Below are 18,465 nucleotides of genomic sequence, written 5' to 3' on the forward strand. Positions count from 1 at the left end.
ATAAGAGAATAGAATGTTAGACTTTGTTAGGAATATGTACTTGAGGAAACTGTTACATTCTGCATCTTACCTTTTCAGGATATGAATGAAGTAGCCAGCTTTGTTCAAGGCTCGAAAAGTGGTTGTGAGCAAAATGACTTAAACTATCCTCCTTTCACTCCAAGTGAGTCCATCTACTTTAACTAGAAAGCAAAATATCAAAAGGTTTATGAATTGCTGTGCAACTGGCTACAAGTGTGCAAAGTGATTTTAGCATAGTTCTTACAGGTGGGGTTTGAACATTGCTATTGACAGGTAAAAGCCTCATCTCTGCAAGTTTTCAAGGCCAGGTTGCAAGGGGTTTTGACCAAACTGGTCTAGTGGAAGGTGTCCCTGCTATGACAGGGGGGTTGGAACTAGCTAATTAAGGTCTTTTCCAATTTAATCCATTCTACGATTCTATGATGCTACGATTCTATGAAAATGATTATATACTTTGGTCCTCATCAAAGGCATGATTTATTTAACTGTTTTTTTTTCCATTTTCAGATTATTATTGAATATTGTTGTTGCTTCAATTATTTTTGATAATGTAATGATCTCCTCTCACTATCAGTAGCTTTCAAGACGCTTACAAACCTAAAATGGATTTCATAGTTTGTATTAAGTAGTAAGTCTAAGTAACTATTGCCACATGTTGTCAGATAATGACTCAGAAATTCAGGGCATAGTTCTCAGTTATTCTTTACATGGGTGAGAAGCTCAGAAGTAGAAAATGTCACATAGCAAAGATTAATCAAGCCAGCAGCCAAGAGCAGCATTCTGTTTTTGTAGCAGTAATACTGGCCTTAGTGCAAACATTAAAGACAAAAAAAGACTTGAATGTTGTGAATGTGCGTTAAAGAAATTATTGGAAACATTCATAATAATAATGTGCTTTAAAAGAGATATTTGCATTTCTTTATTGAAGGTATTCTTGATAAACTCATGTTTTCCAAGACTCTTTGTATGGATGCAGTACAGAAGTGGGGGAAGCAGTATGATGTCCACAGTCTTTATGGATATTCCATGTCCATATCAACACGGAAGTAAGAAATGCATTCTAAAATCATTACAAAAAAGGTTTCAGAACAGTATTTGGCCTGCATTTCCCAAAACAGCAAGAGATTTCACTTCTACAGGAACCCAGTTCCTGCAAAATACTGTATTATATTTAAACCAATACAGCTAAGGCAAAATCTACTAACTAAAGTTGGTAGTAAAAGCCACACATTGGTTGTCAAAGCTATATAGAAAGATTATTTAAAATTAATATGTTGAACTTCGCTAAAGTATGCCTGGTTAACTGTAAAGGAGTCCAAATCCCTAGGATGAATAATTATTGTAAATCAGTCACTGTAAATCTGCCTTATATAAAACTAGTGATGTCTGAGTTGTCTTTTTCCTTTGCATAATTTCAGTCTCATTTCCTTTCAAGAGTCATTGAAGAAATTTTTCCTGGAAAACGAAGCTTCCTTATTTCAAGGTCTACTTTTGCTGGTTCAGGAAAATACACAGGACACTGGCTGGGAGATAATGCAGCAACCTGGGATCACATAAAATGGGCAATACCTGGAATGCTGGAATTTAACCTCTTTGGAATTCCTTATGTATGAAATTAGTTTGTGACATCTTTTCAAAACATATGTATAAACAGTAACTCTACTTCTGTAATAACAGATTATCTAATGAAATCTAGAGCTGTCTAGAGAACCATCTTGAATTTTCAGCTTCAAATTAATGCCCTTTCGAAATCTGGTTTAAACATCTATTTATTTATTTATTTTTATCCAATAACTGAATTTTGGTTTAGGCCACTTCTATTACTATGGCTGTGTGTGTATGGTGAGATAAATGTGGGTAACAAAATTACTATCTTATATATCCCAATCTACCTGTTACTTCTAGCAAGTTTTAAATCTAGTAATGTGAAAAACCTTGTTGTTTTTCTTATAATTTTAAATGAGAGACATCCATTTAAAAGGGAAATAGCAAAATTCTTTTCCACGATTTAAAATTTTATGACTCTTGAGCTTTTCTCAATGTACCCATATTAGCAACAAACAAGAAAGTAAATATTTGGAAGAAACTTAATGATGAGCAGTGCTAGCTAATAGTCAGTTTAATTTTTTTTTGTATGACATAGTTGAATTTGAAAGAAGAAAGGCACAAATCTGTTGAATGGGTCAGTCACTCTGGCTAGCGATTAAGGTTGAGTTAATTCATTTCTGAAAACTAGAAGTTTTGTGTAGAGATTAGAGGTGCAACATACTGTATATCCAACATATGTTTTAATTTGAAGATTGGAGCAGATATTTGTGGTTTCTCTGATGACACCACAGAAGAACTTTGCAGACGATGGATGCAAGTAGGAGCATTTTACCCATTTTCCAGGAATCACAACAGTATAGGATTCATAGTAAGTTGTGCTTTCTCTTACAAAATATTTTGTGTTACCATACTATATTCCCTTTAATAGTATTACTAGTAATCATTGCTTTGCCACTGATGATGATGTAGCTGACCAGTTTGAAAATGGCAAAACCTAAAACTCTCTATGAAATGCCAGATCTGAGAGGTTTAGCTTCATAAGGGTTAATTGGGACTACACTTATTTGGCAGCTGTTTCATCGCTGTTGGTTGTGCCTATCACAAAGGGCAAACACTCACTGTCACGAGACCCATCTGACTGACTGTAGGAGCCCTTTAGCATACACCTGACTGCACACTAGAATGAAAAATAGGCTAACCCTGATGTGCCCTCCTTACAGATGGGTAGGAGGGACATGCAATGCAAAACGTGGGCAGCCAAGAGGAGTACAGCTGGAGAGGGCTGGAGCATCACTCCTATGAAGACAGGCTGAGAAAACTGGATTTGTTCAGTTGGAGCAAAGAAAGGCTCTGGGCAGACCTTAAAGCAGCTTTCCAGTACCTAAAGAGGCTACAAAAAATCTGGAGAGGAGAGTTTTACAAGTAATAGCACAAGGGGTAATGGCTTCAAACTAGGAGAGGGTAGATTTAGATATTGTAAAGAAGTTCCTCATTGTGAAGATGGTAAAGCAGTGGAACAAGTTTACAGAGAAGTTGTAGATTCCTCGTCCTTGGAAGTGTTCAAGGCCAGGGGCTTTAAGCAACTTGGTCTAGTGGAACGTGTCCCTGCCCATGGCAGGGGTGTCAGACCTAGATGATCTTTAAGGTCCCTTCCAACCCAAACTGTTCTATGATTCTGTGATTTTATGATTCTATGATTAGGACCTTAGGTCACAGCACCAAAAAGGTGAACACCATGCAGCTGTGCACCTTTGTATTTCTCCCTGTATGAAACAGCACCCACTTATCACGTTTGGCAGAGGGTTTTCTCTGCATGATGAAAACAATAATAATAAAAACAACAACAACAATAATAACAACACCATGATATTTGCTTTCAGCCTCAGGATCCGGCTGTATTTGGACCTGATTCAATGCTGGTGAAAACTTCTAAGCATTACTTGAACATTCGCTACACTTTGCTGCCCTACCTGTATACACTCTTTTATAAAGCTCATACTCAAGGAGACACAGTTGTACGGCCACTTTTGCATGAGTAAGTTTACTCATTAGCTTTTGTGATAATCTTGTGATAATCTTATGATATTCAAACACATTAAATGTTGTTAGGGACTTTCTGAAGACTGTGAAAATGCACACTGGAATATATATAGACAGCTACAACGGGTTGCCAAGAGATGCGCCATCCCTGGAGACATTCAAGGCCAGGCTGGATGTGGTTCTGGGCAACCTAATCTAGATGCAGATGTCCCTGTTCATTGTAGGGGGCTTGGATTAGATGATCTTTGAGGATCCTTTCCAGCCCAAACTATTCAGTGATTCTGTGAACTTCTCAGTTCATGAAATACCATCTTGAAGTAATCAGAAAACATCTGTATTTTTCCATCTATGCATGTGTTATTGTCAGTCAATCTTGAAGCTGCTATGAGATGTTATTGTCAGCTTACAAAATTATTCACCATAATAATAAGTATTAGATATTTAATTTATACTATATAAATATGCAATATTAAATGTTTATATAATCATTATCTATTTTATAGGTATGCATATATAAATATCCATATTAGAATATGTATAGTTTCTTTCAATGGGAGCACTTAAATAAGCTATACCAAGGACACATGCACACCTATATTTTCACATGTGTAAAGGATACCAACTAAACTAGTAAGATTTTTTTTAAAAGGCAATTTTGATATGCTACTCTACAGTCATGATTCTAAACAGTCATTGAAATCTTGGAGTTGCTGATGATGGTATAGTTCCTAAACGCACTTACTGCTATATCCTTCCCACTTGCCCAGGTTCTACTCTGATGAAGAGACATGGAATATCTATAAGCAGTTCCTGTGGGGTCCTGGGCTGCTTATTTCCCCTGTACTTGACCCGGTAGGTTTGGCTGTTTTGGTATCTATCTCCTAACCACTTTACAGGGCACAGGGATACTTTGAGGCACCAGCTCCAGCTCTTTTCTCTGTCAGGCAAATGCAGCATAAAATCCCAGTTACATGATTCTTGTGATTCCTTTATTTCTCTGGTTAGAAACCACCTTCAAGTCCTGAACCTTTGTTGTTTGGTCTTGTGACAATTCTGTTATTCAGCTTAAAGGTTATAGCTCCTCTACTATATATGCCTTTCCTGTTGAAATCACACTCCCCCTCCTTTTTAACACTGAACAAGCTGAACCACAAAAGTAGGCTCTGCCATTTCCCCAAGGATCCCAGGAAATTTGCTCTGGTCCAGTTATTTGTCATGAACAGACCTGTAAAGTCATATGGCAAAGTCATTGCGGAGGACCTTGTTCAATAGCATTACCACAGCTCTATCGCCAGTGCAAACATGGTTTTTGCAAAAATCTCAGTGGGAAAAGAATGGACTGATATGTACTTGCCAGCAAACTGGGACTCCATTTGAGAGGGGGTTATATATACCCTATTCAATAACGTGCTAACACAACAGTTGCAAGGTCTGTCTGGGACTTTCAGGTTTTTAGTCTGTAGACGGATTCCCAGCAAGCTTAAGTTTTCCTTTTTCTTTTCTTTTTTTTTTTTTCTCTTCATTTATTATTCCAGTTTTCTCACTGCTGAAATACAAAAATCATGCACTTTTTGCTATAAAATCCAGCTCCTACTTTCCAGTCCTCCATGGAGTCAAAATCATCTGGTCTGATATTCTGATTCACCTCAACTTTGTTTTATCCCTGAATTTCCATCAGAATCAGCTTTTCTTGCTGATTTTCAGCTTGTCTGAGGTGCAGTAAGAAGACAGATTGTGGCTTATTCTGTGACAGAATCTTGTAACTTGTGACTGTTAATGCGGGTAACACATATGCCATGGAGAAAGCCAAAACATTTATTAAATACATAAAATGAAAGTAAGGATCTGAAAGGTGCCAGCTCAAAAAAGGGGGAAATAAAGAAGACACAGAGATACTTGTGGGTATGATGTGAGCTACTGGATTTGAAGTGTCGTGACTTTGGGTTGCAGTCAATGAGCTGCTGCATTGTAAAGTGTTGATTCAGTGGCCTCCCAGCAGCTTTGCCAAAATTGTGCTTGGATTGCTCTCTTCCTTTCTGGACACCATTTCTTTTTCATCTTTCAGGGTGTGGTTTCAATTCAAGCATATATTCCTGATGCTGTGTGGTATGAGTATGATACGGTAAGTAAATGCAGAGGAAGCTGTGGGGAGATTTTGTAAATGGTGGTGTGATGAAATAAGATTTTCAGCCCTGCTTTGGTGAGAGACACCTAAAGTAAACCCTGCAGGAAGGAAATGGTGAGATAAGGGAAGAAAGGTGGTGGGTTAAGTGCATGAATCAATGCCTTTATGTGCCCATTGGCAAGTAGATATTTACATAATTTGAGCCTTTTCTAAAAGAAAGCATTAAGATAAAACTCAGGGCACAAGAAAACACAAAGAGTAATGCAACGTACCCATTCTCTTTTAATTCCCTGTCAATAAGGGAGCAAAAATTTCAGTGAGAAAAGAATGGACCGATATGTATCTGCCAGCAGACAAACTGGGACTCCATTTGCGAGGAGGCTACATCTACCCTACTCAACAACCAGCTACCACAACAGTTGAAAGGTATGGCTTAAAACTGAGTTGTTTTATGTGGTTTTCTTTCCAGACTGGCCTTGGGACTTTCAGGTTACAAACCAGTAGCAGACCACTGTATTTAGCATTTTCACCTTGAAATATGGGGGTAACTGTGAGCCGCACTTCACTTCCACAACTGTTTACATTACAGGTGCTGTGATTAATTCCAGGCTTATTTGCATAGCATTTTGTAAACTTGCCATGTGTTTTAATAAGTTGACATAAAAATGAAAGGCAGCCAAGAGCTAATCTAAGGTAATTCTCAAAGTATTGCAGCCCTGTTGAGCGTCACATTCTTAAAATGAACATGAAGGATGTATTCAGACTGGTTTGATATTTGTTACAGATGTAAGACAGAAAATCTCTCTTTCAACAGCCGCAAGAATCCAATGGGACTTATAATTGCCCTGGATGACAATAATGCTGCTTCCGGGAACTTGTTCTGGGATGATGGAGAATCTACAGGTGAGCTGTTAACAATTGTGAAAGAAGTATTATTAGCAAAACATTAATGTGTACAAGTTTCAATCGTCCTGCTGATTTCATGGAGCAAGAGTAAGACATTGTGAATATTGAAGCATCCTATTAATACTTGAGCATTACTTTTTCAACACTTTTAATGGGGAAGCTCTAATTGTTATTGATTCCGTTTTCACTTGTTTAGGTTTCACTATGGCCTTAAATACATAAATGTTTGCTACATTATCATGCTGACTGTTAAACCATGCTGTCAAGACATATTCTGGCATACGCAGAGATTGGTTTCAATGGGTGCAAGAATGCACATAATTAGTGTTTGATGCTAGGAATCGGTAGAAGATTAAAAACTAGCACTAGTTTTTATTCACTTCTGGAATTATTTAAATTGCTTATGAAAAGAGTAGAAATTTTGTTCCCTCCAAATTATTGTGCTGAAGCCAAGTTTTTTTATGTTGTTTGTTTTCCAAAACATAGTGGTGTATAAGCATGTGAGTAAGCTTGTATGGGATACACTTGTCATGTTACAAACCTCTCCTTTAGTATAGAGGCCAAAGATCTTGTTTCTTCCTTGGACTCTAAATATGCAAGGCCTGCCAGCATCATTTCTTGTGATCACAGACTAATTGAATGGTTTGGATTAGGAGGAACCTTAAAGATCCATCCACCTTCCATGGGCAGAAACACCTACTAGACCAGGATCGCAGAATCTCAGAGTCATTCCTGAAAGCCACATCCATCCTGGTCTTGAACACTTCAGCAGCCACAGCCTCTTGGGCCAACCTGTTGCAGCTTTTCACCACCCTCATAGTGAAAAATTTCTTCCTAATATTTAATCTACCCTATTCTAGTTTAAAGGCATTGTCCTTTATCCTACCACTTACAAAAAGTCCCTCTCCACGTTTCTTGTTGGCCCTTAAGTACTGGAAGGCTGCTCTGGGGTTTCCCTGGAGACTTTTCTTCTCCAGGCTGAACACCACCAGCTCTCTCTCTGTCTTTATGGGACAGGTGCTCCAGCCTTCAGATCATCCTTGTGGATCTCCTAAGGACTTCTTCCAACTTGCTCCACGTCCTTCTTATACTGGGGGCCCCAGAGCTGAATGCAGTACTTTAGAGCAGAGGAGAAGGGGAGAATCACCACCCACAACTTGCTGGTCATAGTCCTTTTAATGCAGTCCAGTATACGGTAGGCTCTCTGGGGTGCAAGCACACACTGCCAGCTCACATTGAGCTTCCTGTCAGCCAGCACCCCCAAGTCTGTCTCCTTAGGTCTGCTCTCAATCAAGTCTCCACCAGCCTGCATTTGCACTTGGGATTGGCCCAACCCAGGTGCAGGGCCTTGCACTTGGCCTTGTTGAACCTCATGAGGTTTGAACAGGTCCATCTCTCAAGCTTGTTAAAGATATTAAACAGTGCGGGTCTCAACTGACCTCTGAGGAACGCCACTTGTCAGTGGTCCCCTTGGACATGAAACTGTTGACTGCAACTCTGAGTGTAATCTTCCAGACAGTAACTTATCCCCCAAATAGCCCATCTGACAAATCCATGTCACTTCTCTTTAGAGACAAGGATGTCATGTAAGACAGTCAAATGCTTTGTACAAGTCCAGGTAGATGAGACATCAGTGGCTCTTCCTTGTCCACTAATGCTGTCACCCCACACAGAACGCCACGAAATTTGTCAAGCGCAGTGTTGCCATGTTGGCTGTCATCAATCACCTCCCTATTTTCCATGTGTCTCAGCATAGTTTCCAGGAGGATCTGCTCCATGATCTTTCTGGGCACCAGGGTGAGACTGAGCAGCCTGTAGTCCCCTGGGTCTTCCTTTTTCCCCTTTTCAAAAATGGGGCTTACGTTTCCTCTCTTCCAGTCAACAAGAACTGAACTGCATTGCCATGACCGCTCAACTATGATGGACAGTGGCTTGAACACTTCATCTGTCAGTTCCCACAGGACCTGCTGATGCATCTCATCATAGAATCATAGAATAGTTAGCATTGGAAAGGACCTCAAGATCATCTAGTTCCAGCTCCCCTGCCATGGGCAGGGACACCTCACACTAAACCATGTCACCCAAGGCTTCGTCCAACCTGGCCTTGAACACTGCCAGGGATGGAGCACTCACAACCTCCCTGGGCAACCTATTCCAATGCCTCACCACCCTAACAGGAAAGATCTTCTTCCTTATATCCAATTGAAACTTCCCCTGTTTAAGTTTTAACCCATTACCCCTTGTCCTGTCACTACAGTCCCTGATGAAGAGTCCATCCCCAGCATCCCTATAGGCCCCTTCAGATACTGGAAGGCTGCTATGTGGTCTCCACACAGCCTTCTCTTCTCCAGGCTGAACAGCCCCAGCTTTCTCAGCCTATCTTCATACAAGAGGTGCTCCAGTCCACTGATCATGACCGTGGCCCTCCTCTGGACTTGTTCCAACAGTTCCATGTCCTTTTTATGTTGAGGATGCCAGAACTGTACACAATCCTCCAAGTGAGGTCTCACGAGAGCAGAATAGAGAGGCAGGATCACCTCCTTTGATCTGCTGGTCACGCTCCTTTTCATGCAGCCCAGGATACAGTTGGCTTTGTGGGCTGCGAGCTCACACTGCTGGCTCATGTTCATTTTCTCATCAACCAGCTCCCCCACGTCCTCCGCAGGGCTGTTCTGAATCTGAATCTCTTCTCTGCCCAACCTGTATCTGTGCCTGAGGTTGCTCTAACCCAGGTGTAGGACCTTGCACTTGTCATGGTTGAAATTCACAAAGTTGGCATCAGCCCACCTCACAAGCGTGTCGAGGTCCCTCTGGATGGCATCTCTTCCCTCCAGGGTATCAACCGAACCACACATTTTGGTGTCATCAGCAAACCTTCGGAGGGTGCACTCAATCCCACTGTCCATGTCACCAACAAAGATGTTAAACGAGACCGGTCCCAACACCGATCCCTGAGGGACACCACTCGTTACTGGTCTCCAGCTGGACATTGAGCCACTGACCACAACTCTTTGTGTGCGGCCATCCAGCCAGTTCTTTATCCGCCGAGTGGTCCATCCATCAAACTTATGTCTCTCCAATTTAGAGAGAAGGATGTGGTGTGGGACAGTGTCAAACGCTTTGCACAAGTCCAGGTAGATGACATCAACTGCTTTACCCTTGTCCATCAGTTCTGTAGCCCTTACATGAGGCTTTAATATGAGTTTAAATTTGTGTAATTCATGCCTGTCGAAGGAAAGCAGAGGTCATTCTCAAGCAATGGAGAAAAGCTTTTCCATTATATAACCACAGAGATATACTTCATTTTAATCTTGAGATGAAGGAAATTTTGGAAAATGAAGTGTCTAACCTAAACACTCGATATTATGTGTGTTTAATTTATAATCCTGAAAATTAGTTAGAGGTCCTGCAGGCAGTAGTTCATGGAGGCATTTTATACACCAGGTGTCTGCCTACGCACGCATGTTTTTTGGGAGAGATATTAAGGAGATATTCAGGAGATGACAGAGACTGTCCCATATGAATTAACCTCACTGTTGTAAATCCACAGCAGTATCTGAATTCGTACATTCTTACTTCAGATACAGCTAACAGAAAACTAACATCTTCTGATACAACTAATCACCTTCTTCTAGACACTTAAGTGGTTGATTTTCTCTGGTTTATTCTCCTTTTGCTAAAAGCTACCTTTATCCTTTGTCACAATATATTTGCTTCACTTGTGTAGGGCCCAGGGCTCCAACTCAGCTTCCATGAAAGCAGGCAGGTCTTGGCATTCAAAACTGCATTCCCATTTCCTAATTGCATAGCTCCTTTGTTCTCTACAGCATGCATTCAACCTGAAGATCTCTTATTTATTATTTTCATTGTACCAATCATATCATCCAGAAAAATACTCAAGCCTCGATTTCTTTGTTTTTAGTTTGGTGGAAGTTTGGGATGCTTTTAAGAAATAGAGCTGTGATTTGGCTGGTTATTGCTGCCATAAATATTGAAGGCCTTGGGTGTCTGCTATAGGTATGGGTGACAGCTCTATGTACTCCTTTGTCAAGGCCTAAAATAACAAAGCTATTATTGTACTCACTTCTGTTAAGAAACAAAACAATAAAACATCTTATGAGTTTATTTCCTGACCAAAACTTACAGGTTGCACTCTCTTCAGGGAAACTGTTTACAATTTGTTTGCAATGACAGTATTTTCCGTTACGTACATGGTGGAAAAAATGCCAGATTGACTCAACATTTGGATTTCTTTTCCCTGGGTGTGCATTATTTCCCCTCTTATGGTTCTGTGGTAGAGATTATTACTATTATTATTGTCATTTTGGCATGAAAAGTACCGTTTAGGTTATTTTAACGGATTAGCTTCAAGCCATTCATCCACATTTAAGACAAGGTAAGAAGGTGTAACAGTAAAATAAAAAAAACCCAAAAAAAAACCACAATTCATTTCAGAAAAGCTGGTTTCAGTGAATTTTCGGAAATGTGGAGAATTAGACCTCGTGGGAGACTGGCCTAAGGAAAAAAGTAAAAGAGACATTTCCTTTTCTTGAAGTAACATTATTCTGAATGCAGTAATGATAATAATTAGAAATCTATTGGTCTCTATTTGTGGCACAGTCCTGGTTTTAATGCTGTTCCTTTCCAAAGTGCAAATGTAAACTTCTTTCTTTACCTTTTAGGTACAATCGACAGTAAAGCCTACATTTACTACGAGTTCACAGTTTCCAATGTAAGTATTTTATTTTAAAAGATCCTACAATAATTTTCAATGTTAGCAGCAGTAAGATTTACTAAGAAGCTAAAGATTTGACAAAATGAAAGAGAAGTCATGCTCAAAACACCGTCATTTTAACTGAGATTAAAATCTGCTGGTTTTAATTTTCCTAGTTAACATAAGAATCTACAGAAATTCTGTTTAAGAATAATAAACTCAGCAACAAAATTTATTGAACGAGAGGAATACAAAGCATCACTGGTAGTTAAAACAGAGGCCAGAAGGTGGTAAATGTAATCTTTGTGATTCTCAAAATACTGAAAAATTCTTTGAATATGGTGAAAATATAGCTGAATGTTTCCAAAGAGTGAGGGAGATGTATGCCTTGCCTGTACCCACAGAATCTACTTCAAGGCTGTGTTTTAGGGTTTGGGGTTTTTTTAAACTGAAACGTCCTTGGCAGGGTTAATTTATGACAGAGTGAAGTCCAACTAGTGTTTCTGTTCAATACTGACCCTAGATACCATATGACAAGGACTCCAAGTGATACGTTAGCATATTTTTAGTATAATAATAGCAATAATTTTTGCTAAAGTTATTCTTTGCTTTGCCATAATGAAACACCAGGGCAGCAACCGAGAAAGAATGCATGAGAACATGGGAGTGAAGCACATGCATTAGTGGGGGTTTTTCAATCATATAATCATTAGTAGATAAGAAACCTCAGTTACTGTTGGAGTTTGAGACTCTTGTAACAAAACCATTAGCTTGCTGTAATGTTGTTGAATTAAAAATTAACATAAACTTTCACATGGAGAGTAATAAGGAAGTTTCACACTGGCACATGTGCCAGCCACGGTACAGATCCATTGTTTAGACTTTTAATATAATAAGGAATGGAATTGACTTGGAACTGGTATTTTTATATTAGAAAATTGAATACGAGCCTTCGTTTGTTAGAACCCTGCAAGGTCACAGTAGAGTAGAGGTTAACTGCCTGTAACAGACACCTGCCAGCCGTTTCTTACTTCTGAAACAAGCGAAAAAAGGAACCTGGAACACAACTATAAAGCATATTATATGCATGGTGAGAAGCATTATTGTGACAATAAGCAAGGTAATAATTAATATGTTAGGGAAAAAACTACTGGCTTACTTAGTGTTGCAACATGAGATTTTGAAAAAAATTGTTTAATAGGGAGTATTTTGACAGGTTTTTTTTTTAATAAATATGTGCTCACTATTTTTTTTTTTCAGAACATTCTAACTATGACTGCTATAACCAGCAATTATGCTGATCCAAACAACTTGATGTTTGAAGAAATCAAGATATTGGGATGCCTTCAGGAAATAACAGCAGTTACTGTATCTCAGAACAATGCTGAGGAAAATTCTCCTCATATTATCACATATTATCCTTCAGAAAAGGTAACACAAGAAAGGGAAAACAGAAAGTGAACAGCTATGAAATTGCATCACTTTATTTTATATATTATAAAGGACAGCACTCTGTCATCATGTCATTTCAATGAAATATGACATCTATTTTGTTACAGAAAAAAAGTACAATTGCATTCAACTCAGCTGCACAGAAAGTGCTTCTACATTTTTCTCTCAGACCTTCTGTACAACAGAAAGTTTTGCTATGCAGTTATTCATTCAGCAACATTTAAGATCTATGAGGAGGAATAGCTTTTATGGTTTCATGTTATATTGGAGGATGGCTACAAATACTTCTGTTTTAAATGAATATTTATGCATTGATTTTTAAAACAAAATCACACTGTTTAAACCTTGTTTATCACTTCATGCAGAATTTTTCACAAGGTGAATCTGGAAAAGAGCAACACAGTGCATTCATGTGCAAAGCAAGTGTGCTGTTGCTAGTGGGAAGCTTTCATGCAAGTGATTTCCCACACTAAGGATATCTCCAGCATTGCTTTGAATTTGCATTGTACACCCTCCTTAATTATTGCAAGCACCTGAACTACCTGTTTTCTCAGTTGCTGAATGAAAATAAAACCATTTTTTCTTACCTCTTGCATTCATATTTCTAAAAATGAAGGAGCCGTGCCCTTACATTTATTCCTGGTTTATTCCAAGGGAGCTGTGGGATTGGCACTTTTTTTTTTATTATTCTTAATTTTTTAGATTTTATCTGCAAGCAAATCAGTTGTGTGTGTTTGTATAAGTGAGACTACATCAAATGTTACAGGACAAGTTTTTTGTGAACTGACATAACAAAATGTGTTCTCCACTGACTGAAGGGCAAATGGATGTGATATGGGATTTGTTAACTGTTTATTGGTTAATATTTACAGGTTGCTCATATAACAGGACTTCAGCTTGAACTAGGAAAATCTTACACAGTACAATGGACTCAACAACAGAGTGTCAATGAAAGATTTGACTGTTATCCCAGTCCCAATCCAACAAAAGAAAGATGTGAACAACTTGGCTGTGTTTGGGATGTAAGCAAAAATAATTTCTCTAAGTTCATGAGATGGAAACATTTCCAGGATCATAGCTTTCTCTTTATAGTTGTTGCAGTGGAAAACCAAAATAGTCCATCAGATTTGTCAGATGCAAATAAAATGGGGGCACAGACATCAGCTGTACTAGCAGATGTTATTTACTTCACTAAAACTAAGGTAGTTGCCAATCATGTAAGTTCTTCTGAAGTCTTTCAGAAGCCAAGCTAAAATGCGGCATTTTTTGAAAGACAGAAAAAAGTTATATTAGAGATATGAAAAAATAGAATAGTATCCTCAGCTACCTCTTCTGTTTCACTTGCACTGTGGCCTGAAAGGTGTATCGCCTTTGTTGCATCTTTGTAGTCACTCAAGCATACTTTAAGTCAAACCGATTACTCTGGATCTCAGTTTGGGAGAAAATCATTAAATCCACTAAAAATTTTGACTCTTATGTGAACTTAATTACATATACCCATGCTGAGGAGCTATTTTGAAATCATAATCTCTGACATGCAGTTCTTTAACACATAGCTTCATTCATTAATATCCCATGGGATATTAATGGGATATTATATGGGAGCTATGTGCCCTTGTAGGGTTAAACTTTAAAGGGTTCCTCCAACTAAATTACTCCATGATCCTCTAAATCTAAATTTTACAGCCTGGACATACATCCTAACCATGAAGACCAAAATTTTCTGCTAGCTACTCTTGAACCAGCAACAGCTGAAGTGACTGTTGCACTGTCCTGGTTTTGTTGCACTATTAGGAATAGTATTTTTAAATTTTGGACATTTGGAAATGACTGTTCTTGTGAAATCAAACTCTGGTCGTATTATGAACTGAGTATGTTTTGAATGCTTGCTCAGGTTGAAAGGTGCTTTGGTTTTGGTGAAAGTAGATGAATAAATATTCATTAACAAAATCTGCAAAGCAGACATAGCTTCATGTAAACAGCTAGGCAGGATTGATGGCAAATATCCAGAAGTGGAAGGCTAATGTATTAACATTCACCAGCTCATCTGACCTCAGAATACCTAGTTTGAGTGTTTATGTTCAACTATAGCAGGAAACTGAAAGTAATTTTGATCTTGCTGTCAGGAGATCTTTGATAAATAGGATGTAATTCTCAGTGGATATTTTAAGGTTAATTTGTGTGAATAAACCCAATGGAAAGGTTTCATTTGAATATCCAATGGGTTTTGGGCACACCCCCTTGAAGGCAGCCAGTGACCAGAGAGCAATGGGATTAAAAGGGAGGAAGCTTTAGGAATTCTAAGAGGCCAAAATTAAGCTATGTTGTGGCATTCAGCTGAAGATCACAGATACAGGGAAGTTGCATTCACCTTCATAGTGCAAGCATTCAGTTTCCTGACTGAACTATTTGTGCAGCCTTCACTGGATTGTTTGTTTATATCTGATTTAGTGTAGAGATAAATAGGTTCGGTTTACTGGTTGAATAAGTTTTTTCCACAAATTCTACATTTGATAGATATCTGATAAAAATGGAAACTTTGGATTCCATGCTAATAGCTAACAAAAAATGCAGCAGGCCAGTGTAGCTCACTAACCTGTAACTTATTTCTATTTACATCAGGAAACATCAGGCCCAGACATTCCATCCTGCTATTACAGCTCTGACAATGCTTATTCTGTAGACCAAGTAGAATACACCTCATCAGGTTTGGCAGCCAACCTCATCTTAAACAGTGCCAACACCAAAGCTAATGAGGATTACACTACTCCAATTAGTACACTACGCCTGGAGGTGAAATATCATCTTAATCACATGCTGCAATTTAAGGTAACGTCATTCCAGAATTTCTACGAGTATGCAATGTCACATTGTTAAAAACAGCCTTATTTATAAAAATTATAAGGTCTTTTTCTAGTCAGTTTTATATTACACAGACTGTAGCACCCTTGCCTAGATATGTTTCTCCTAATCAACTGTTACTGCTCTTAGCTTGCATATTTTTTGTCCTAGAATTTTGTACTCAGTTTTACAATGAAATTATATGAATCAAAGGTATAATGTCAATGTATATCTAAAATGTCAACCACAGACTCTGGAACTGAAGGCCTTTTATTAATATACAGGTAAATTCATCTATAAGAGTTATCATTATCACAGTTGATTTTTAAGTTAATCATTTTACTTCTATTCTAAAATCTTTAATACACTACTGTTCAGACTATAATTTATTACTGTGAGTATAATAACACTGAAATAATTGTGAAGCCTTAAAGCAGTCAGGCATAAAAAACTTAACTCCCTTCAGTTTTCAGAATACAGCAAACTTTAAAAAGAATCTCTCAAAGTTGTCTAAAACATGAATCAGAAAGATATTCACTCTACATATATATATATATAACTATATTTTAAATATAGGAGAATATTTTAAATTAATATAAATAATTGGACAATCCATTCCTGATCCAAAATAGATCCTTTAGGTTTGTTTTTTTTTCCCCAAACAAACTACTGTGAATTAATTGGTTAAAGAATACATACTGAAAGAAAACATTCATCTCGGCTTTTTCAACTATTTTCTATCAGATCAGATTTCTGTTACTATAGATAAGATTTCAACCAACTCATTCATTGAAATGAATTGACTTTTACTTTATAGATCTATGATTATCAAAACGCACGATATGAGGTTCCAGTACCACTAAATCTCCCAAGCTCCCCAACAAGCACAGATGAGGAACGACTTTATGAAGTATCAGTTCAGAAAAAACCATTTGGTATACAAGTTCGTCGCAAAAGCACAGGAAGAATCATGTAAGCCACAGTAATTTTATTTTATTTCAGTTGGTTTAGTTAGCTCTTTTCAAGCCAAGCCATTTCCTTGTGTACTGTGTTCTAAACACCATAAGATTTGCTCTTGTACCCTTCCATTGAAATGGTTCTGTCTGCCAAATGCCAGATGCTGCTCCAGTGGACGTTGTTTCACCATTGCATTGTATGAGAACACTGACTAGAATCATAGAATAGAATTATAGAATAGTTAGGGTTGGAAAGGACCTCAAGATCATCTAGTTGCAACTCCCCTGCCATGGGCAGGGACACCTCACATTAAACCATGCCACCCAAAGCTTTGTCCAGCCTGGCCTTGAGCACTGCCAGGGATGGAGCATTCACAACCTCCCTGGGCAACACATTCCAGTGCCTTACTACCCTAACAATAAAGAATTTTTTCCTTATATCCAATCGAAACTTCCACTTTAAGTTTTAACCCATTACCCCTTGTCCTGTCACTACATTCCCTAATGAAGAGTCCATCCCCAGCATCCCAATAGCCCCCCTTCAGATACTGGAAGGCTGCTATGAGATCTTCACGCAGCCTTCTCTTCTCCAGGCTGAACAGCCCCAGCTTTCTCAACCTATCTTCATACGGGAGGTGCTCCAGTCCCCTGATCAACCTCGTGGCCCTCCTCTGGACTTGCTCCAACAGCTCTATGTCCTTTTTATGTTGAGGACCCCAGAACTGCACACAATACTCCAAGTGATGTCTCACAAGAGCAGAATAGAGGGGCAGGATCACCTCCTTTGATCTGCTGGTCACACTCCTTTTGATGCAGCCCAGGATACGGTTGGCTTTCTGGGCTGCGAGCGCACACTGCCGGCTCATGTTCATTTTCTCATCGACCGACACCCCCAAGTCCTTCTCCGCAGGGCCGCTCTGAATCTCTTCTCTGCCCAGCCTGTAGCTGTGCCTGGGATTGCTCCGACCCAGGACTAGGTAGAGTTTGGACAAAGTGCCCTAAGCAATATCCTGGCTTTTTCTCATAATTATCTAAGGTTTCTCCCTGGTCACTTCTTAGTCTGACACTTGCTAAAAATCCTTTACAACATGTTGAAGTATGGAAGACAGACAACTCCAAAGTCCATTTCTTGTGCAGTTCCCAGTTGTCTGAGAGGCACAACAATTTTCCATGCTTCCTAAATTTTTCCACAAGTGACCACACCACTGATCATTAAGGGCTGATCATTTGGTTTGGTTTTGAGGAATGGTTATGAAAAAAATATAGAATTAGTGTCTTAACTAACTTGCAGACAGATTTTGGTAATACGACAGCCTATAAGTCTGACAGTAGCTTCACTGTTTTCCTTGATTAAGATGAATTTGGAGCTAGAAAACAGAACAATGATGTTAGCAGTTGTATGTGTTATGGTTTTTATAAAAAAAAAAAAACCCAACAAACAAAAAAAAACAACAAAAAAAAACTTAACACAATTTTTTTAAAGTACCCAAAACTTCATTGCAAGCTGAGTTCTTTTTTGCCAACAAGAGTAATCATTCAAACTACAAATCAATGTCTTGGAATGATGTCATTCTTTGGTAGAGCGCCATCAGGGTGCAGTTTGTTTTCTGACTCTAAACATGCTGATTTACAACAAATACAGTTTCAGTGTAATCTGCACAAAAAGTCAGGTGAACTGTAAAAAGCACATTATTTACTATATACCATTTGGCACCAAGGATCAGTCTGGGAGGAAAATAGGATTATACTCTCCTGAAACATATTTTTTCACTAAATTTCCAAAATATGATGCAACTTTGTGTGCATGACGCCTGTGTATAATATTTATGTCTGTGAGAGACACAGAGGACTTTGTGTCTCTA

At 38.6% G+C, this 18,465-nt stretch overlaps 1 protein-coding gene across 2 annotated transcripts in view; it reads left to right on the plus strand.

Moving 5' to 3' along the window:
* The window catches only part of SI (sucrase-isomaltase), a 56,878-nt gene that overhangs the window by 19,053 nt on the left and 19,360 nt on the right, over positions 1-18,465 (plus strand). For both annotated transcript variants that reach the window (XM_065672642.1, XM_065672641.1), the window contains 14 exons: positions 79-163; positions 950-1,067; positions 1,457-1,628; positions 2,321-2,437; positions 3,450-3,604; positions 4,377-4,461; positions 5,675-5,731; positions 6,036-6,160; positions 6,549-6,637; positions 11,323-11,372; positions 12,615-12,785; positions 13,679-13,828; positions 15,429-15,635; positions 16,465-16,619. In XM_065672642.1, coding sequence (XP_065528714.1) covers positions 79-163; positions 950-1,067; positions 1,457-1,628; positions 2,321-2,437; positions 3,450-3,604; positions 4,377-4,461; positions 5,675-5,731; positions 6,036-6,160; positions 6,549-6,637; positions 11,323-11,372; positions 12,615-12,785; positions 13,679-13,828; positions 15,429-15,635; positions 16,465-16,619 — 1,736 coding nt within the window. The remainder of the gene's footprint in view (positions 1-78; positions 164-949; positions 1,068-1,456; positions 1,629-2,320; positions 2,438-3,449; positions 3,605-4,376; positions 4,462-5,674; positions 5,732-6,035; positions 6,161-6,548; positions 6,638-11,322; positions 11,373-12,614; positions 12,786-13,678; positions 13,829-15,428; positions 15,636-16,464; positions 16,620-18,465) is intronic.

This window comes from Lathamus discolor, chromosome 3 (genome assembly GCF_037157495.1).
Source record: "Lathamus discolor isolate bLatDis1 chromosome 3, bLatDis1.hap1, whole genome shotgun sequence".
Classification (NCBI taxonomy): Eukaryota; Metazoa; Chordata; class Aves; order Psittaciformes; family Psittacidae; genus Lathamus; species Lathamus discolor.